General features: G+C 41.2%; 3 protein-coding genes across 4 annotated transcripts in view; 1 reads left to right on the top strand and 2 right to left on the bottom strand.

The window, feature by feature from the left end:
- gnav1 (guanine nucleotide binding protein (G protein) alpha v1) overlaps positions 1–8,386 on the top strand; it is a 36,778-nt gene extending 28,392 nt beyond the window's left edge. For both annotated transcript variants that reach the window (XM_034239188.1, XM_034239187.1), the window contains exons 6-9: positions 2,588–2,717; positions 2,855–2,926; positions 4,830–4,917; positions 7,127–8,386. In XM_034239188.1, coding sequence (XP_034095079.1) covers positions 2,588–2,717; positions 2,855–2,926; positions 4,830–4,917; positions 7,127–7,317 — 481 coding nt within the window. In that variant the 3' untranslated portion in view covers positions 7,318–8,386. The remainder of the gene's footprint in view (positions 1–2,587; positions 2,718–2,854; positions 2,927–4,829; positions 4,918–7,126) is intronic.
- A 106-nt stretch (positions 8,387–8,492) lies between these two features.
- On the bottom strand, positions 8,493–9,842 carry npb (neuropeptide B). The gene is made up of 2 exons (XM_034239189.1): positions 9,509–9,842; positions 8,493–8,987 (listed from the first exon to the last, which is right to left on the bottom strand). The coding sequence occupies exons 1-2, from the start codon at positions 9,770–9,772 to the stop codon at positions 8,859–8,861; spliced, it is 393 nt and encodes a 130-aa protein (XP_034095080.1). The 5' UTR covers positions 9,773–9,842; the 3' UTR covers positions 8,493–8,858.
- A 745-nt stretch (positions 9,843–10,587) lies between these two features.
- Positions 10,588–17,605, bottom strand: sgsh (N-sulfoglucosamine sulfohydrolase (sulfamidase)). The gene is made up of 9 exons (XM_034239194.1): positions 17,316–17,605; positions 16,167–16,327; positions 15,857–15,962; positions 15,401–15,768; positions 14,784–14,865; positions 14,493–14,696; positions 13,187–13,353; positions 12,900–13,117; positions 10,588–11,595 (listed from the first exon to the last, which is right to left on the bottom strand). Exons 1-9 carry the CDS (start codon positions 17,392–17,394, stop codon positions 11,412–11,414), a joined length of 1,569 nt encoding a protein of 522 aa, XP_034095085.1. The 5' UTR covers positions 17,395–17,605; the 3' UTR covers positions 10,588–11,411.
- Between the last annotated feature and the right edge of the window lie 49 nt (positions 17,606–17,654).

Raw genomic sequence — 17,654 nt, 5'->3', positions numbered from 1 at the left:
TCTGCCTTTCTGTATCTGAAATATAAAACCAGCTGGCTGGAAGCAGAACTTGACTAAATAAGATATGAAGCTAACATTGGGAGTAAATTGTGGTCAGTGTGTATCTGTCTGTTTACTTTCAAAGCAGGCAGCACTTGTGAGAGTGTGTGTTATTAGGGTTACATTGTGCACATGTGCTTGTGAGTAGGTTTGTGTAATGAAGCATCAGCTTCTCTCATGTCCTGGGCCGTGCTTTATTCCCGTGGAACATTTCCTTGGGGACTCTTATCTTGTCTATACTTTGCTGTTTGTTTTTCTCTTAGTGCATCTGTGTTTCCACATGTTCATCTGCAATAACTCGATGGATGCTCAAATGAAAGGTGGGAGATGGCACATCTGGCTCTGAAAATGGCTGAAGGGGATGAACTGATCAGTGTGTCTCTCTCTGTGTGTTATTCCTGTAGTGCTTTCCTCTCTCGCCCCTCTGAAGAACGGTGACCTTTATGCTCTCTGTGCTGTGTGTGTGTGTGTGTGTGTGTGTGTGTGTGTGTGTGTGTGTGTGTGTGTGTGTGTGTGTGTGTGTGTGTGTGTGTGTGTGTGTGTGTGTGTGTGTGTGTGTGTGTGTGTGTGTGTGTGTGTGTGTGTGTGTGTGTGTGTGTGTGTGTGTGTGTGTGTGTGTGTGTGTGTGTGTGTGTGTGTGTGTGTGTGTGTGTGTGTGTGGTGTGTGTGTGTGTGTGTGTGTGTGTGTGTGTGTGTGTGTGTGTGTGTGTGTGTGTGTGTGTGTGTGTGTGTGTGTGTGTGTGTGTGTGTGTGTGTGTGTGTGTGTGTGTGTGTGTGTGTGTAAATGGCATATTTTAGGAATATCTGACCTTATCTGAAACCAGTACAATCGGTCATTGATTAGAGTTACCCCTCAGAGCGACACTGGACTATAAAATCAGTATGGGCGGTCATGAACACAGAAAGCACAGATGTTCACTGGAAATTGAATCCTGATAAAGGACATGTCAGTAACAATGACATTTCATGGCTCATACTTCCACACATACAGACACACTCCCATATAACTTAAATATATAAAACACGTTTTACAACTTAACAAACACATACATTTTCTTAATAATAATAACAATCATGCGTCCAAAATAAACAAAAACATATAATTAGAATTTCATATTGAAGAGTATTTTGACCAAATGACTTCCCTGTAGTGTGAGAGTCACTGTTGTGTGCCCATGTGTGTGTTCACTCTCTGCACCTGGGCCCAGATTCTCCCGGTGGCTCCGTCTTATTGCTCTGCACATGCACAGCTTTTCTGTTACTTGCCTTTGGTTAACTTCTTTCTACATCTTGATTCTTTAATCCATTTATCCAGTTCATAATACATTTTCTTGGCATTTTATGTCCATCGCCCACTTTTATCATATTCCTCACTGCAGGGTTTGGGACTGTAACCCTGCACACCCACACATATGTTCCGGTAATTATGCAGATAAGACCTGGGGTTGCAAAATTCCGGGGAATATTGTCCTCAGCTAAATGATGCTTATGGTGCCCAGTGTCTTCAGTATGTTTAATAGTACTTTTTGTTAACATGTTATCCTTCTCAGCTTTAGAAGGCTTTATAAAGTATTTAGTGTCTTTCAAGCAGTCAAAAGCAATGCCATTGTAGGTCAAATAGAAACTTAGATTAGGATTAAGTGTGTAGATAAGATCAAGGTCAAGTAAGAAGATGGGCAAGGTTGTTGAATGTGCCATGACCCCCCCCCCTTCCCTGCTTCATTTTTTATTCTACAATGTCCATAAATCGCAATGAACGTTTCAGATATTTTCTATTTTAATTTTCTACACTTTTCTCTCTCTTTCTCTGCATTTTGATTTCAATGTATTCAGCTCAGTTCCTTTCTTTGTCTTTCTTTTGTAGAGCCAGTATTTTTGATTTGATAAGAAAGGCCACCTAATTGTGACGTCTGTAGTCAACGCACTATAAAGGACTACAATTCCCACGGCGCCTGGGCTAACGCCACAGTGATGGGCAGCCTGTTGAGAGACGCCGTCGAGGAACAGTTTTGAACCATACTCGTAACCGTACATACAAACCGTACAAGTACCCTTTAAGTTGTGAAGTTATAAGCATTATCAAAAAAGAAAGAATACCTAAGTTGTGTTGTTTTATTTGAGTTTTGCCTATTTCTTTTGAATATTGTAAAGGCCTATTTTTCTTTGTTGCATGTGCAAAAGTTTGTTATTTTAATTTGAGCAAACACATCGCAACATCTTCTAAACCATCGGAGGCCAAGCAACACTTCAAACTGTGAGTAATTTAAGGAAAGAAACGAGTTAGAACTGTGTTTAAGGCGTCTAGTGGCTTGGTGGAAAAACAAGGAAGGAAGCCACGACATTGTTAAAAACTGTTCCTCGACGGCGTCTCTCAACAGGTTGCCCATCACTGTGGCGTTAGCACAGGCGCCGTGGGAATTGTAGTCCTTTATAGTGCGTTGACTACAGACGTCACAATTAGGTGGCCTTTCTTATCAAATCAAAATACTGGCTCTAACAATATGTATTCTTTCTGTGGGCACCTATCAAACTCTGTTGTTCTGTTTAGGATGTACGACGTTGGAGGCCAGAGAACTGAGCGGAGGAAGTGGATTGGTTGTTTTGAGGACGTCAGGACGGTGCTGTTCGTGGTGTCGCTCAGCGGTTACGACATGACCCTGGTGGAAGACCCTTCTGTGGTACACGCTGTCCCTCTGTCACAAATATTCATACTCTCCATGCAAAGCATAGACCACTTGTCTCAGCTAATTTAACTACATAGAAAAAGTTTTCAAATGAACAGACGTCTGACAGTGTGTTTGTCTTCTCTCTGCAGAATCGTCTTCAGGAGAGCTTGAAACTCTTCTCCTCCATATGCAACAACGTTTTCTTCCGCAGCACATCCATGGTGAGAAACTCATCTCCATATTTCCTCCTCCTCAGGAGAAAAGATGCAGTAAAACAAATGTTGTCTAAAAGAGCCTATCCAAAAAGAATTATAGAGAGAGTTACCTACTGGTAACAGAGAAGTCTGTTTCTGATGTCTCGCCTTCCTGGTCATTTGTCGTTCTGTACCGAAGCTGTAGGAGTGTGTTTATTACCATCCTGCACTGCAGAGCAGACCTCTTAAAAGAAAGCATAAATGTTAATCATTTAATGACGACATCTGGCAACTTTTGGTGGTAGTTGTTTTGTTAGAGAGTTTACAAAGCTGCCATGAAACTCTGCATTTTGTTTTCCAGGGCAGACAGACCTGCATAAGGAAAGCAAGGCACATAGGGAACCAATCTAAAGGCACATGGTGTCATTGTTATACAGCGCATTGTGCAGCTCCTTCATAATGATAAGTTTAGGCAAAACATTTGTCTATTGCCACTTTAAAAGTCAGAAGACAAAGAGGGTCCAGCTGAAGAGGGTGGGAACAACAGCTCAGTTTGACAGTTCAGTTGTTGGATTGAAATCATGGGTGAGTGGAGCAGACACTAGCAAACTCTCTTTGTGGCTCCCCATTTGTTCTCTATGGCGCCAGGAGACAAGAATACCACTAATGTGTTTGATAAATGCAGTTTCCACACACACACACACACACACACACACACACACACACACACACACACACACACACACACACACACACACACACAGGGCCCAGCCCTTTTTCCCTGATTCCCCTGTCACTCGTAATTAAAGAGCAAGTTGTAATTACTGACATTTTCCCCTCTGTGATTTTCCGTTTCTGTTTCCGGTAAATGATCACATTAAAACAAGCGTGAAACAAGCTCAATGTATTCCACTTAACTCGCCTTTAAAGCCCACTTCAAATACAAGTCACTTCATGTTGATGCGAGTGTCACCTGTTATTAGCTCTGCAGCATTTTCAGCAACTTTTCCAGAAGCCGGTCACTGAACACCATTTCTCTGCATAAAAGCAGTCTCTGATGACAAAGGCAATTTCAGTGACGATATGTTGAGTTGGTGAGGAAGAGTAAATTACATTTGGTGCTTTGTCAAAGAAACAGAAAATCACGAAGACCTCAATAAGAAATAATCTCTTTTAGTCGTTTTTTTTTTAACCACAAAGATTATTTTTGTATGCTTCATTAGAGCCAAATGGGCAATTAAATGTCTGTGTGTGTGACGTGTTTATGTGCAGGATTGTGTGTGGGCCCGCACGTTAACATGGCCAACAGGCTCATTAAACAAGAGTGTTTAATGTTACCTTTTTAACGTGGGAGGGAAACTTGTAACCTCCACCTCAATGAACTATTCACTGTGGCTGGTCAGTGGTAATTAAACACCCAGGGGATGCTCTGGTTCCTGTTTGCTGTACACCTGCCCCTTCCCTCGTCATTATTATCCCTTTTTTGCGTGCTCGTTTTTGTGATCAAACGGGCCGGAAAGACAACACTTGGCTGGAGTTTTAATTGGCTTCGCAGCGAAATCAAGTTGAATTTAGAGGCAGTAAAAAACAAACAGCAGAAAGACAGAGATTTATTAGAGTAGTAGCTACTACACGAGTGATTGATTTCACACCGGTGAGTGGAGGGAGGTCATTGATCCGCCATCATCACGGGGGGGGTGGGCATGGGGTGATGATGACACAGCCATTGATTTTCACAGTTTAGCAACATTTCTGCAAAGAGTGAGTATAAACTGATCGATTGGTTTTATTGTTCAGTTCGTTATTGCAGTGCCAAAGATGTGAGTCACTTTTCATTCAGTCATTTTCTTAACACATCCGCATTGATTATTATTTTCCCACTGGAGACGAAGCATCTGATTGTTTTTGCTTATTGTGTTTTTAATTGCAGATTTTATTCATGAACAAGATAGACCTCTTTCAAGACAAGATCTTACACTCCGGGCGACATCTGCGGCTCTACCTGCCACAGTTTAAAGGTAGGACTGATGTATGGACTGATGCTGGGCCGTTTTGAGTGTATAAGACACCATACATAAAGCTGCAGTGGTGAACGATGAGTCGGACATTAATAGAGCTGCAACGACCACTCAACTCATCTGTTCGTGAAATGACAGAAACATTTTAAAGCACCTTTTTTTTATTGTACATTTTATATTCAGACTCGGAAACATTTCGATTTTCTTCTTTTCTCTGCTTTTTATCAAACTGAATATATTTGGGTTTTGGGCTAATAGAAACATTAAATGCAATCATCTTGCCTTTGAGTAACCGGGACTTATCTATTAATAAAAAACATTAGCAGTAAAAAGTAAGTGTAGTACATGAACACAACACTGACCACGTTTATCAGCTGCGCTTTTACAATTAAATGTAAAATCCAATACAAAAGCACAGCCATAACATATACCTTTTTAAATAGATACTAATGTTCAATTTTGATACATGATCAGTTATGTATTAATCAAACTGTTTATTAGTGATGTTTAATTTTGCCTAATGTTTTGTCCACGTCATTCACTAACATGAAGGAGGACGCATATTAGACACAGTCTTATATAATGCACACCAGTGCAACAAATCGTCACTAATAAGACCTCAGTAATAAACACCTAGTTTGACCTTAAACTGAACATTCTAGTTTCCCTAACTGCAGAACTTGAATCAGATTGAGTGTATTGGCTTGCATTAACTTGTATATGTGTAGCCAATATCTAATGAAGTTGCCAGTGTGTCTTATTTGAGATGTTTCAGTATTTCACTCCCCAGGTCTCAGTAGGCTCAACAGGTGTCCTCTCTGCTCTCATGCAAATGTCAATATAAATGTGAAAACTCTTGGGTTAGGCAAAGAGCAGGCGTCCATCTCCCACTCAGATACGATCAGTCTGAAACAGAAGCTCTCAACTTTTGTCGTTTGAAGTTCCCAGTCTCTCTCAGACGACTCCTGTTCACTCATCAACACTTCATGTTCAAAATGTGTTCAGTTGTATAATGTTTGAACAGGATGTGATCAAATACAGAAAAGTGGACAATCCTAACATTGTCTCATTACAAAATGTTCAGGTTGACTTTTCCCTTTTCTTCAGTACTTTGGAGGGAACAGAGATGAGGGAACAACTACATTATACAAATCAAATGTTACACCAGAGAAAAACACGCTTGCCTCTAAGAGCTTCTGTAGGTTAGCATTCTTGTGTTTTGAAATGCCATTTCATAATATGTTTCTTAATGTCTTTCATTTTTGTAAAGCACTTTGAATTGCCTTGTGTTGAAAGTTGCTGTATAACTTACATCACTTGGAAAGGCAGAGTATGGGTTTTTAAACCATTGATCTATTGCTCTTATATATTTGTATTTCTCTGCTTGCTTGGTAACAGTGGAGAAAAGTGCATCTACTCAAAAACTGCCTGTAGTTGGTCACTTTTCAGACGTCCAGGGTTTGTTAGCAGTTCCAACAAAAAGGGATTTATTCTATAAACTTTTCACATTGTTTTATTTAGATGTATTCAACCTATCTATTATTTTACAAATAAAGAAAAAGAATAAACAAAATCATTTCACGAGCTCTCAAACTTATTCTGTGACCCTTTGGAGTGGCAAGACCCCTAGGTTGGGAATCCTATCAATAAACTACTTCACGAGAAGATAAAGTGAAGATTCATTAGCCTTATCAACATGCAGCAAAATGTTACCTTTACCTGGTTGCATCATTTTTAAGAATCTAATAATGTCATATATAATAATGAACCAGTCACACGTGATACTTTACTGCGGAGCAAGTAGTTTAAATGTAATGCTTCTTTACTTTTTACGTAAGGATCTGAATCATTTTTCCACCACCGCTTAGTTTTAATGACCTCCCATTACTTTGTGTTTGGGTGTGACAGTTCCTGTGATGCGCACTGTCCCTGATGCAGCTGGCAGTTAATGGATTATCGTGACAAAAGATACACTGCACGGATCAGCCTCACAAGAATTCATCATCTGATTTGTGTGTTTATGTTCCTCCTAAAAACAAATGTGTAAATCCTGAAGACTATTCTATCAAGTTATCTGAGCTATTTCACAATCTGTCAACGCTCCTCGGATGGGATTCACAGGTCTTTGGAGAAAAACACTCTTTCAGTTGTTTTTAAAAAAAGGAGCCAGATGTTTCATTGTAATAGTCTCCCCCCCCCTCTGCTCCAGGTGCCGACTGTGATGTGGATTCTGCCGCCCGATTCATCGCCGCCACCTTCGTCTCTCTCAACGCTACCCCCAGCAAACTCATCTACCACCACTTCACCACGGCAACCGACACCTCCAACATCGAGGTGGTCTTCCAGGTGGTCATGGACATGATCATCAAAGAGAACCTGGAGGCCGTGTCGCTCCTCTAGCTGCCAGTCGCTCAGAGACAGTCTCCTTATGGAGGTCTTATTTTAAAAGTCTGCTCCAAGCGCCTGTTTTCTCTCTCGAGCTACATCCTGGAAGCTCTCATGCTCTTTGATTTGTTGCATTTAATCCTATGGGATGCTCCACGTAGCCTACAACAGCTCTTTTTTAAAGGAGAAACACTTGTGTTTAGTTACGGGCATTTCTAAATCTGTACTGTACTTAAACCTGACTGAATCGTGAAGTTACTTTTTAGATGACTTGATATACACACATGCCATTTATTTGCCCATCACATCCTGTTGTGTGTGTGTGTGGGTGGGACACAGAGGAGGCGAGGATTAACTGTTTGTCCGTTACTTCCTCTGCGCGGTGGTCACTCGTGCATACCGCAGGGTGTTTTCCGCTCATCCATCACTGTGCACATCCTGTGCGTCACACCCTCCTAATGAGGCGCTGATCACAGTAAAAGCACTCCGGTTCATGTTTACTGGTCCTGAGTTTAAATGATCACTTCTTTTATTGTCATCTCTGCTTATACTTGTTCCCCTGACTCTTACCAGTCAGCCAAGATGCTGGTTTCTAATGTTAGACATGGGAAAAGTGAACGTATAAAGAGACATCCCTGAACTGTCACCCAACAGTTTCATTTCCTTTCTGTTTGCCTTTCTTACATGCATGTGCTCATAAAACCTGATTTGTGAATCTGTGATTTGTGTGGCATTAACTCCGCTGGGGTCTGACTGGAGGCTCCCCTGAGCTACAGACTATCACAAGAGCTCCTGCAATAAACAAGATATGGTAATGATGACTGATCCCCTCTGATATGCACACTGAAGATGAAAAACAAGCGAAACACAGCCCCAAGTGCCTCATAATGAAGAGTTTTCATCTGTTGTGTAACTTAAATGCTTAATATGTATGAAATGTTTTCTTTTTCCCACTTTCAGAATATCTTTTGGTATTTCTACTCTTTGAATCTCAAACGCCATGTGATAATCAGACTTATTTATGGTCTGTGAGTATTGCACTGTTACTGCGATTCGAATTAAATGTGATATGCTGACGACCTTATTTTCACTTATATCTCCATTCTTTGTCGGAGTAGATAAATTGATCAAATGTTATTTCCCCCCCCAATAGTTGGATTTCTAAAGACAATTTTAAGCAATACAACAGGTTACCAGTGTTTGTTCATTTTAATAGATAAAATAAATAAAATAACTTTCCAGGAAATCTGCTCTGCAGTTAACGTTCTGGACATTTAATACATAAGGGAGGGTACATGTCAGGGGTTTAAACAGTAAAGATGGGAAGTCAACTGGAAAGAAGATCAACTAACATCTCTTTTTCTACACAAAGCAAAAGGTATTTTCAAACAAGAGAACATTCAGAGTCCGCGGCGGTCCATCGTTGACAGTGATCAGGTTTTCCTCTGCGCTATCCCCACCTCACACACTCCTCCAGCCCCTCTTTGCTTTCCTTCATCTTTCGTTACAAGAGAGGCGCTCCCGGGGCTCGGCGCGTGGTCCGGTCCGCGCGGGACTCACGCGGACAGGCAGTCCAGGGAGTCCAGGGTGAGGAAGACGTCCGCCTTACACTGGAAGGTGCCCGTCCCGTCCGGCAGCAGCTCGCAGCTCTTCAGGTTTGGAGAGATGTCTTTGACGCAGATGGCCTGCAGGTAGGGGAAATAATAATGAGGATTTAAAGTTAACAGCTGGCTAAATAAGATGTCACATTTATGTTTGTACTTCTGAAACTAATCGTAGGCTTGTATTTGAATTGGGGGGACTATTCCGTTGTGTAGTCTATGGTTCGCCATAATAAACACATCTCTTATTAGACAAATCCTTTATTTTAATTCTTGTTATATATTTTTTGCCTTTATTCGAGTGTTTTCCTGAGGTCGGCTAATGATTTGAGATCCGAAAACATGTTCCTTGGTTAATTTGTAAATGTCATCTTTTAGTGCGTTTTTACGCACCAACTTTGATCATTTAAGATTAGTTTTTAGTTTGTTTCGTCGTCTTTATAAAAGCAAGGGTAATACAAGCTGTTGTGAAATCTTCAAATAAGTGTTGCTCTGTTGAAAATATTCCTAAACTTCCAAGCAAACTTTAAATATGTGGTGCTGATGGAAAGCAATTGTTACGCGCGTCCCTTTCTCACGGAATAAAGTGAGCCGTCTGAACTCACCATGCTTTTGAGGATGGAGATCTGCCTGTTGGTCTCTGGGGTCACGTTGTTTCCCGCCGTCTCCCCGCTGTCCACCAGCGTATCCTCGGACTCGGACCTGCGGACGTAAGGCGACCTCCTGATACCGGACAGCAGACCGGAGGCGCGCCCCACCGAGTAGTAGCTGGGCCCGGTGGACTGCTTGTACCAGGCTTCGGCTGGATGGCAGGAGATGAGCAGAGACACTCCGACGCAAACCACGGCAAACCTGACTGACCTCTCCATGTCTGGAACTGTTTTACGCAAAGGGAAAACGGCGCGTTTCTCGTCTGTTTGTCAGAGGCCGACTTTATGTTTTGCTGCTTATTTGGAAACTTTCTGCTGCTTATATAGGCGGACAAGGCGACGTTATCGTGACCCAAGACGTTCGTCAAATCAAATTTGAGGTGGGCGTTTTTGGATCTGTCATTGTGCGTGAGAAGGGAAAAAAAGGTGTGTGTGTGTGTGTGTGTGTGTGTGTGTGTGTGTGTGTGTGTGTGTGTGTGTGTGTGTGTGTGTGTGTGTGTGTGTGTGTGTGTGTGTGTGTGTGTGTGTGTGTGTGTGTGTGTGTGTGTGTGTGTGTGTGTGTGTGTGTGTGTGTGTGTGTGTGTGTGTGTGTGTGTGTGTGTGTGTGTGTGGAGGGGGCTGAAGATGTATACGGGAAGTCAGCCCTTCTCTGACGTCCCGTATACGTCTTTCATAATGACGTAAGTGGTGAAAACTGAAATATTTCCTGATTTACTTTAAGGAAGGTGAACTTTTTATGTCTGAATAAATTGACTAACTACTTGTTAGCTTTAAAATATACTGAATGTGAAATGGATCAAAGCAAACCATGACTTTAGTTTGATTTCAGCAGTGAAAGATCAGTTGATAAAAAAATTCGATTCAATTTGCCAGTAAAATCCCACACAAAGTGCTCACAGGTGGTTTAACTGCATCAGTGCCTTCTTGACCGCTGCGGCCTTATTGAAGAACGCTTAGTGAGCAGTTAAACCACATAGAAAATGATTACAAGCTAAAAAAAGTAAAGGGATTTTTGGAAAAAAATACAAGAAAAAAGCGTTTTTCTTTCTTTAATCGTCTCAGATTTACAATTATACTTTAGAACAATACATGAAAAAAATAATTGAACATAACAATCTCTGAGAGAAACATACTCAAAGACTCTTTATCGTGCTTTCAGATTGGTCTAGAGAGCCCTTGGTTTACTCAACTGGCCTTCTCAAATGAACAAGAAGTAAATGTATTGCATGTGACACAACCAAGCAGAATCAGTGGCTTCAAAAGGCCTCAAATGGACAAATGTATATACTCTTAAAAAACAATCAATGAATACAAGTGAATAATCGACTAATCCAAATTGTATTCCTGTTTCAAACGCTTTTTACACGGATGGTTTGAGACTCAGTCTTACTTGAAAGTGAAGCTCGGAGGAATCAATACAAACCCTTTTCCCCATTGATTTGCCAACCTCTCTGGTCATGCATCATGATTTCCACTGCCTCTATCAGCAGATCAGTAGCACAACAGTGATGGAGACGTAAACTAAGATGCATCTACTTTTGTCCAATTTAATAATAGCCAAAACAGGTAAAACTATTGCTTTATATGAAACCAGGTTATGAGGGGGTCTGGATGATGGGAAAATTACTTTAAATGTATAGAGACAGATAATAAATTATATGATATGTAATAAGAAGGACCTGTATGATTAATTTATCTGCTTACATTAAGATCCTATATACAAATAATGTCAAGCAATAAGGCAATTCATGTTTATTAACCATTAAAAGCAGCATAGAAAAATAATACTAGAGATTTATTAAGACAAATGTGTTCATGTAGGCGGACATCATGTCAATCCACATGAGTTAAAGCACCATCAGAGTCCGTTGTAAAGAGGTCTGCACTGCGGCTCTAGCTTGTCCTCCAGGACGTAGTCTGGCCCGCAGACCCAGGGGTCGCCGGTCTGCCACTGCCACTTCTGCAGACCCTGCCTCAGGTTCTCCAGCACGCCGCTGTAAGCTGGTTCTGAGGCCAGGTTCTTAGTTTCCAGGGGGTCTGTGCTGTGGGGGGAGGAAGATTCAAACTTTAGGAACAGAAAGAATAAGATACAAGACACCATGGTCCTCGTAATAATAATTTACATTTTTATAGCGCCTTTCAAGAGACCCAAGGACGCTTTACAATGGGAAACAAAACAACAAAATAATAATAGTCACAAGGATACACAGGTTAGAAAATAAAAAATAACCGGTATAATCATATTCATTATAATTAGTATCAGATTTCCTGTTTATTTCTTGGAAATCTAGAAAATAATTAAGAAAATAATGGACAGTAAAATACACACTGTAACAGCCCAGAGTTAACACTTAAAACATGAATTATAAAGAAGTCTTCTGACTGTGACTTTGATGAATGATGGTGGTTGAAATCAGGTTAAATTCAAGAGGAATGGATTTCCTAATTCAATCAAATGTTTTAAACACAGTAATCAGTCCTAATACTCTATTATGTTTTCTGTTAGTTTTCCAGGTCAAAGAAAGAACTGACTCATCCGAGCACAACAGAGAACATGTCTGTGCTCTGTTGTTGCATTAGTTCACATCAAGCAAAGGAAGGATTATTTGAATGTTTAATTAATAGGATGTTATTTCTTTGTCATTTTGTCTCTAAAATATCCATAAAGAGTGAACATTTCTCCAGCTGACTTGTTGGAACAAGCAACTGTATAAAGACGAGAGATATTTGATGACGGGGGAGATAAAAACAGAGAGAAGCAAATCCTCATATTTGGGATGCTGGAACCAGAAGATATCTTTAAATGGTGTCTTACACAAAGGATCATCACATTTCTGAATGTGAATAAATGTTCTGTGTGTCACCTGTCAAATTGAAAGGTACTCATTTTATTAACTTTAATCTAAATTGTATAGCCTGTACTTTAGTCCTTTTACATTTTTCTAATGTATGTATGGATCATTGTTATTTGTCATGATTACTTAGGCTATAAATGTACCTGCATTTTTTTTATAGCTGCGTACAAATGTAGCCACGTAGATTGTACTGCAAAATACAAATAGGTAATTAAATCATCTACATATTCTATGAGGTTTTTTTTGAGAAGCGTAACTGTTCCCTCTTCCTTTAGCATATTTTCTACCTCATGTTAACAATTTCTTACATTTCCCTTATAACTAAATAGCATTCACTTTGAACGGTGGCACGTGTAACTCATTTACACCAGAACCATATAGGTCAAGTCTTGTGATTGCTCTTTAGAGAGCTCATTTACCTAATGTGTGGTATTTATTCTGTGGATAATCATAGTGACCATGTCCCCCCCGTCCCCCGTCCCCCACCTCACCTGGAGTGGAACAGCTCCCAGCGCTCTCTGTAGTAATACTGCTGCAGGCTCTTGAACCAATGGGTGGGCTCGCTCAACCGGGTGCGGTTCAGCAGGTCCTGGAAGGTGGGGGACACGTAGAAGTCCTGGTCGATGGGGAAGGGCATGCGGTAGTGCATGTTGTGGAGAAGGTGGTACGCCCCCTGGTGGACGGAGCGCATTGGGTAGTACATGGTAACCTGAAACAAAGAACACAAGTCAGGGCCTCCACTTCTTCCATGTGTACACCGTCTGACATCCTTACGCACCTCGTGCAGGGACTGGCTGCCGTAGACCGTGTTCCAGCTGCTGGGCTCCGTGACCAGCGCAGGAAGTAAGGAGCGACCCGTGAGGTGCACCGGGGTGGAGCGGTCCCCGGGGAGTCTGTAGGATGGGTAGGGGACCGAGAGCCAGTCCAGAATGGTGGGGGTGATGTCTGCCACATCAAAAAGAAGAAGAGAAACAGTGAGTGTTTACATACATGTCACTGTAAAAATGAAAATGAACTACAAATTAGCAGGTTTTAAATGTTTCCTGAGTAAGTGAAGGATCAAGCCTTTGATTGAGAACATTGTCCCACTTAATTAAAACTAAAATATTTAAAAAGGAATAATTAATCAACAAAAGGACTGATTAAGAATGACTCCCTCCGAATAACCTTGAACTCTTAAAGAGAGCTTTGTTATTCTCTCTCTTCAAGGTGATGCGGGCGAGTATTCGATAAAAACAATTGTGCACTGTGTGGGTGAAGAACTCTTTTACGAACCCATGGTCAACAGTGTTGTTTTTATAACAGCTGGAGATGCATTGTTTTCATAGCCTTGGGCACTATATGACACTCAAACTCAATATTCCCCTCATCATTTCCCTTTCTGCCTCAACTGCTTGATGTTCATTACGCCATACTTTAATATTTAGTTAATATGTAGTGGTATTATCTTCTGCAGACATTTATATTATAACCATTACTATTGTGATTATTTTATTTTCATTAAATCATTGCCTTCTAAGGGAATCATTTTCCGTTTCTTTTTTTATCTGGGATCGGCTGCTGATGCCTCGGTGATGTGTCTCCCTCTTGTGGCTGATTCATCGGATCAGCACATTTACTTCTTGTTCATTTGAGAAGGCCAGTTGAGTAAACCAAGGGCTCTCTAGACCAATCTGAAAGCACGATAAAGGGTCTTTGAGCATGTTTCTCTCAGTGATTGTTATGTTCAATTATTTTTTTCATGTATTGTTCTAAAGTATAATCGTAAATCTGAGACGACTAAAGAAAGAAAAACGCTTTTTTCTTGTATTTTTCTCCAAAAATCCCTTTACTTTTTTAGCTTGTAATCATTTTCTATGTGGTTTAACTGCTCACTAAGCGTTCTTCAATAAGGCCACAACCTGTGGTGAGGCATCATGTCAAATAAGATATTTGTTAATTCTTTGCAAGGAGGATAGCCAAAAAAAGATCCAGAAACTGGAACCAGACCTGCTATAGATACTGTGACACAACAAGTGGCTAATAGACTTATAATCTATATTTTTAAAACCCTCCTCCACTTCTCTCTGCCATCCACCCCTCACCCAGCAGGCTGACGTAGGCCTGGCTGGTGCCCCCCCAGCGCCCCCTGTGCTCTGGAGAGGACAGCAGCATGGGCTCTGCAGTGCCGGAGCGGTACAGGTTGGTCCTGCCGTTGGGGAAGGGGATGCCGTTATCTGAGCTGTAGATGACCAGAGTGTCGTTCTCATAACCGGCGTCTCTGAGCTCCTGGAGAACTAAACCGATTCCTGCGGAGGAAAACCACAGCGTTATATCTTTTGGTGTTTCACAAGAATAACGTGTGTTTTTCTGAGCTGGCTGCAGGTGTTACAGACCTTGGTCCAGCCTGCTGACCGTGGTGTACTGCGCTGCCAGGTCGGAGCGCGCCACAGGTGTGTCCGGCACAAAGGGAGGGACCTAGGTGAGAACAGATACACATGTAAGCAGCTCTGCATTCCATTCAACATCTGAAAACATTTGGAACATTTGCAATAATCAATAAGTCAAAGTCTGAGAGTTCCTGACTTTGTTTGATTAGGCAAGACACTGCAAGTAAAAACAGCCTTTTTCAGATATATTTTACTTTATAAAATGGTGTATCTAAACAACAACTTAGCATAACCTAAAGCCTCATTTGCTCATTTTAGGCATAAGATTCCACGAAACCTGTAATACAAATAATATTTAAGATCCATGCTGATATATTTAGGTCAAATGTGTCCCCCTATCCTTGTGTTGTGTCTTCCTTTAATATCAGTATAACAGCAGCAGTAAAAGTGTGACTGCGAAATGGAAATAAAAATGTTATCATCTTCAGCGAACACAAAAAATATGCTTTTAAATTTGCAGTTATGTTTTTAAAACAGGTGTCGATTCATATTTCAAAAGGTGATGTTATACCAATTAATATAATGTGTTTTAGCTAATAACATACAATCTGTACGGCACTGACCTTGACTTGCTCTGGTGTGTAATATTCCGGTGTCCAGTCAGGAATTCTTCCCATCCCCATTTCCCCATTCCCAAACTTCTCACAGAAAGCTCCGTACTGCGGCTGAGAGTGTCCACATCGGTGGGTGTCATGAAAGGCAACATACAGGAAAAACGGCCTCTCTTCATCTTTTAAACTGTCAGAATCTTCCTCTCTCATTTGGCGTCTTTCAAAGGCTTCCTCTTTATGGGTCCGGAAAAACTTTCGCACCAGGAGCTTGATGCGGGTGATGTTCCTCCCCACCTGGAGGACAGAGTTGTTCTCCTCGGTGTAGGCAAAATCAAAAGGGTAAACTGATCCAGGGCCGACATGCTTCTTTCCAATTATCCCTGTTGGAGGGAGACGGTAAAAAAGGAAGTGTAGAATACATAGTGATAAGAGCCAAAAGTTAGTAAGAGTAGTCTTTGTGTTTCTCACCTGTGTGTACGTTGGCCTGGCCGAGGAGCAGCGGCAGACTTTGAACTCCATCAAATGAGTTGAAGTGGTGAACACCCTGGTGAAGCCCGTACATGCCGTTCTGGTGCTGAAAACACACCACACAGACATAAATACACTTGCACAAATGAGTGTGTGTGTGTGTGTGTGTGTGTGTGTGTGTGTGTGTGTGTGTGTGTGTGTGTGTGTGTGTGTGTGTGTGTGTGTGTGTGTGTGTGTGTGTGTGTGTGTGTGTGTGTGTGTGTGTGTGTGTGTGTGTGTGTGTGTGTGTGTGTGTGTGTGTGTGTGTTACCTGTGGCAGGCCGGTAAGGATGGTGGAGCGGCTGGGGGAGCAGCTGCTGACGGAGGTGAAGGCGTTGCTGAACACCAGGCTGCGCTGGGCCAGAGAGCGCAGGTGGGGGGTGTGGACCACAGAGTTGTTATACACCTCTGTCTCAAAGCCGGCATCATCAGCTGGAAGAGGGGGGGAAAGCACATTCCTTAGCTCTTAAGCTCCCATGGCCATACAATAGTTACAAAGTGTTCATCCCAATTTCTCAAACTCCAAGGTGAGTTCCTCAAATGTCTTGTTTGGCAGTCCAGAACCCAGAGATAATCACTTGACCTTGTTATAAAACAGAGAAAGGCAGGAAATCTGTGTATTTGATAGGCGGAAAACAGCATTTTCTGACATTGTATGAGTGAAAATGACTTTACTTCATCAGGCAATTATCAAGTAGTCTATAGAGTGTTTTTTTTTTTAAGGACTAGTCCTGATCCTGGCTTTGAGCTCTATGGCATGTTTGGTTTAAAGAAAGACAGGAGTGTCAACATACTTTTGACCACATAGTGCATTTCATTATTCAAAGAGGTCTGTTAATGTGTCCACCCCATCTATATCCTCAAGACTAGATAGCAGAACTAACCTGGGTAATGCAATTTGAATGATTGTAGGACTGATGTGTAGACCCCTGGTAGACCCCCCCACATAATACAGACTGTGGAATCCTGTGCAATATGGACACTATTTTTGCAATACTGTGCAATAATCACCTTTATCGGAAAACCTACATTGTGATAAATGTCCCAACATTTTTGTATAATGTCTCAACACCTAATGTGTACTTATGTCACTAAGTTCTAAAGTTGCTGCTCCTCATTTTTAGCCATGGATGTGAACTTATGTCTTTGTTTGTATTCTATTATTACTAATGTGTGCATGTATTCTCTTAGTTAGCTTATTCTTTATTATTGTATGCCTTTTTGTACCTGCTATGACACTTTTTGCTGTAACACTGTCCATGTCCCTGCTGTGGGACTAATAAAGGAATTCTGATTGGTCTTACTTAATAAACTGGGGACTGCGTATACTGTAACTGCACATTTGATTATTGCAGCCCAAAGGCATTTAAGTATGTAAACCTGCCACGACTTATCACTCGATGTAAATGTAAAAACTCACCAATTATTAGAAGCACATTTCTCCTCTTTGACTCCCCGATGCTACATGATGCCAAGAGGAGAAGATACTGAAGAAGCATGATGATGTTTAGCTTTCCTTACTGTTTCCCATTAAAACTCGCTTTCTACATCTCAAACTGTCTGCTGGTTTGGCTAGGAAACATGTAAAGTGCGTCTAAACAATTATATTCAATAAATTAAGTCATTTATCATTTAAAACAAGTAGATACAATGACTTATAACAGAACTGTGCTACATCACAGATTTGTTTTCCCGTCTTCCTTAAACAATTTAAGCCCCGCCTACTAAGGATCACATGACAGAGGTCACGTGCAAACAG

This window comes from Gymnodraco acuticeps, unplaced genomic scaffold (assembly GCF_902827175.1).
Source record: "Gymnodraco acuticeps unplaced genomic scaffold, fGymAcu1.1, whole genome shotgun sequence".
In the NCBI taxonomy this organism is placed as follows: domain Eukaryota; kingdom Metazoa; phylum Chordata; class Actinopteri; order Perciformes; family Bathydraconidae; genus Gymnodraco; species Gymnodraco acuticeps.
This window is presented reverse-complemented; position numbering and strand designations above follow the sequence as displayed.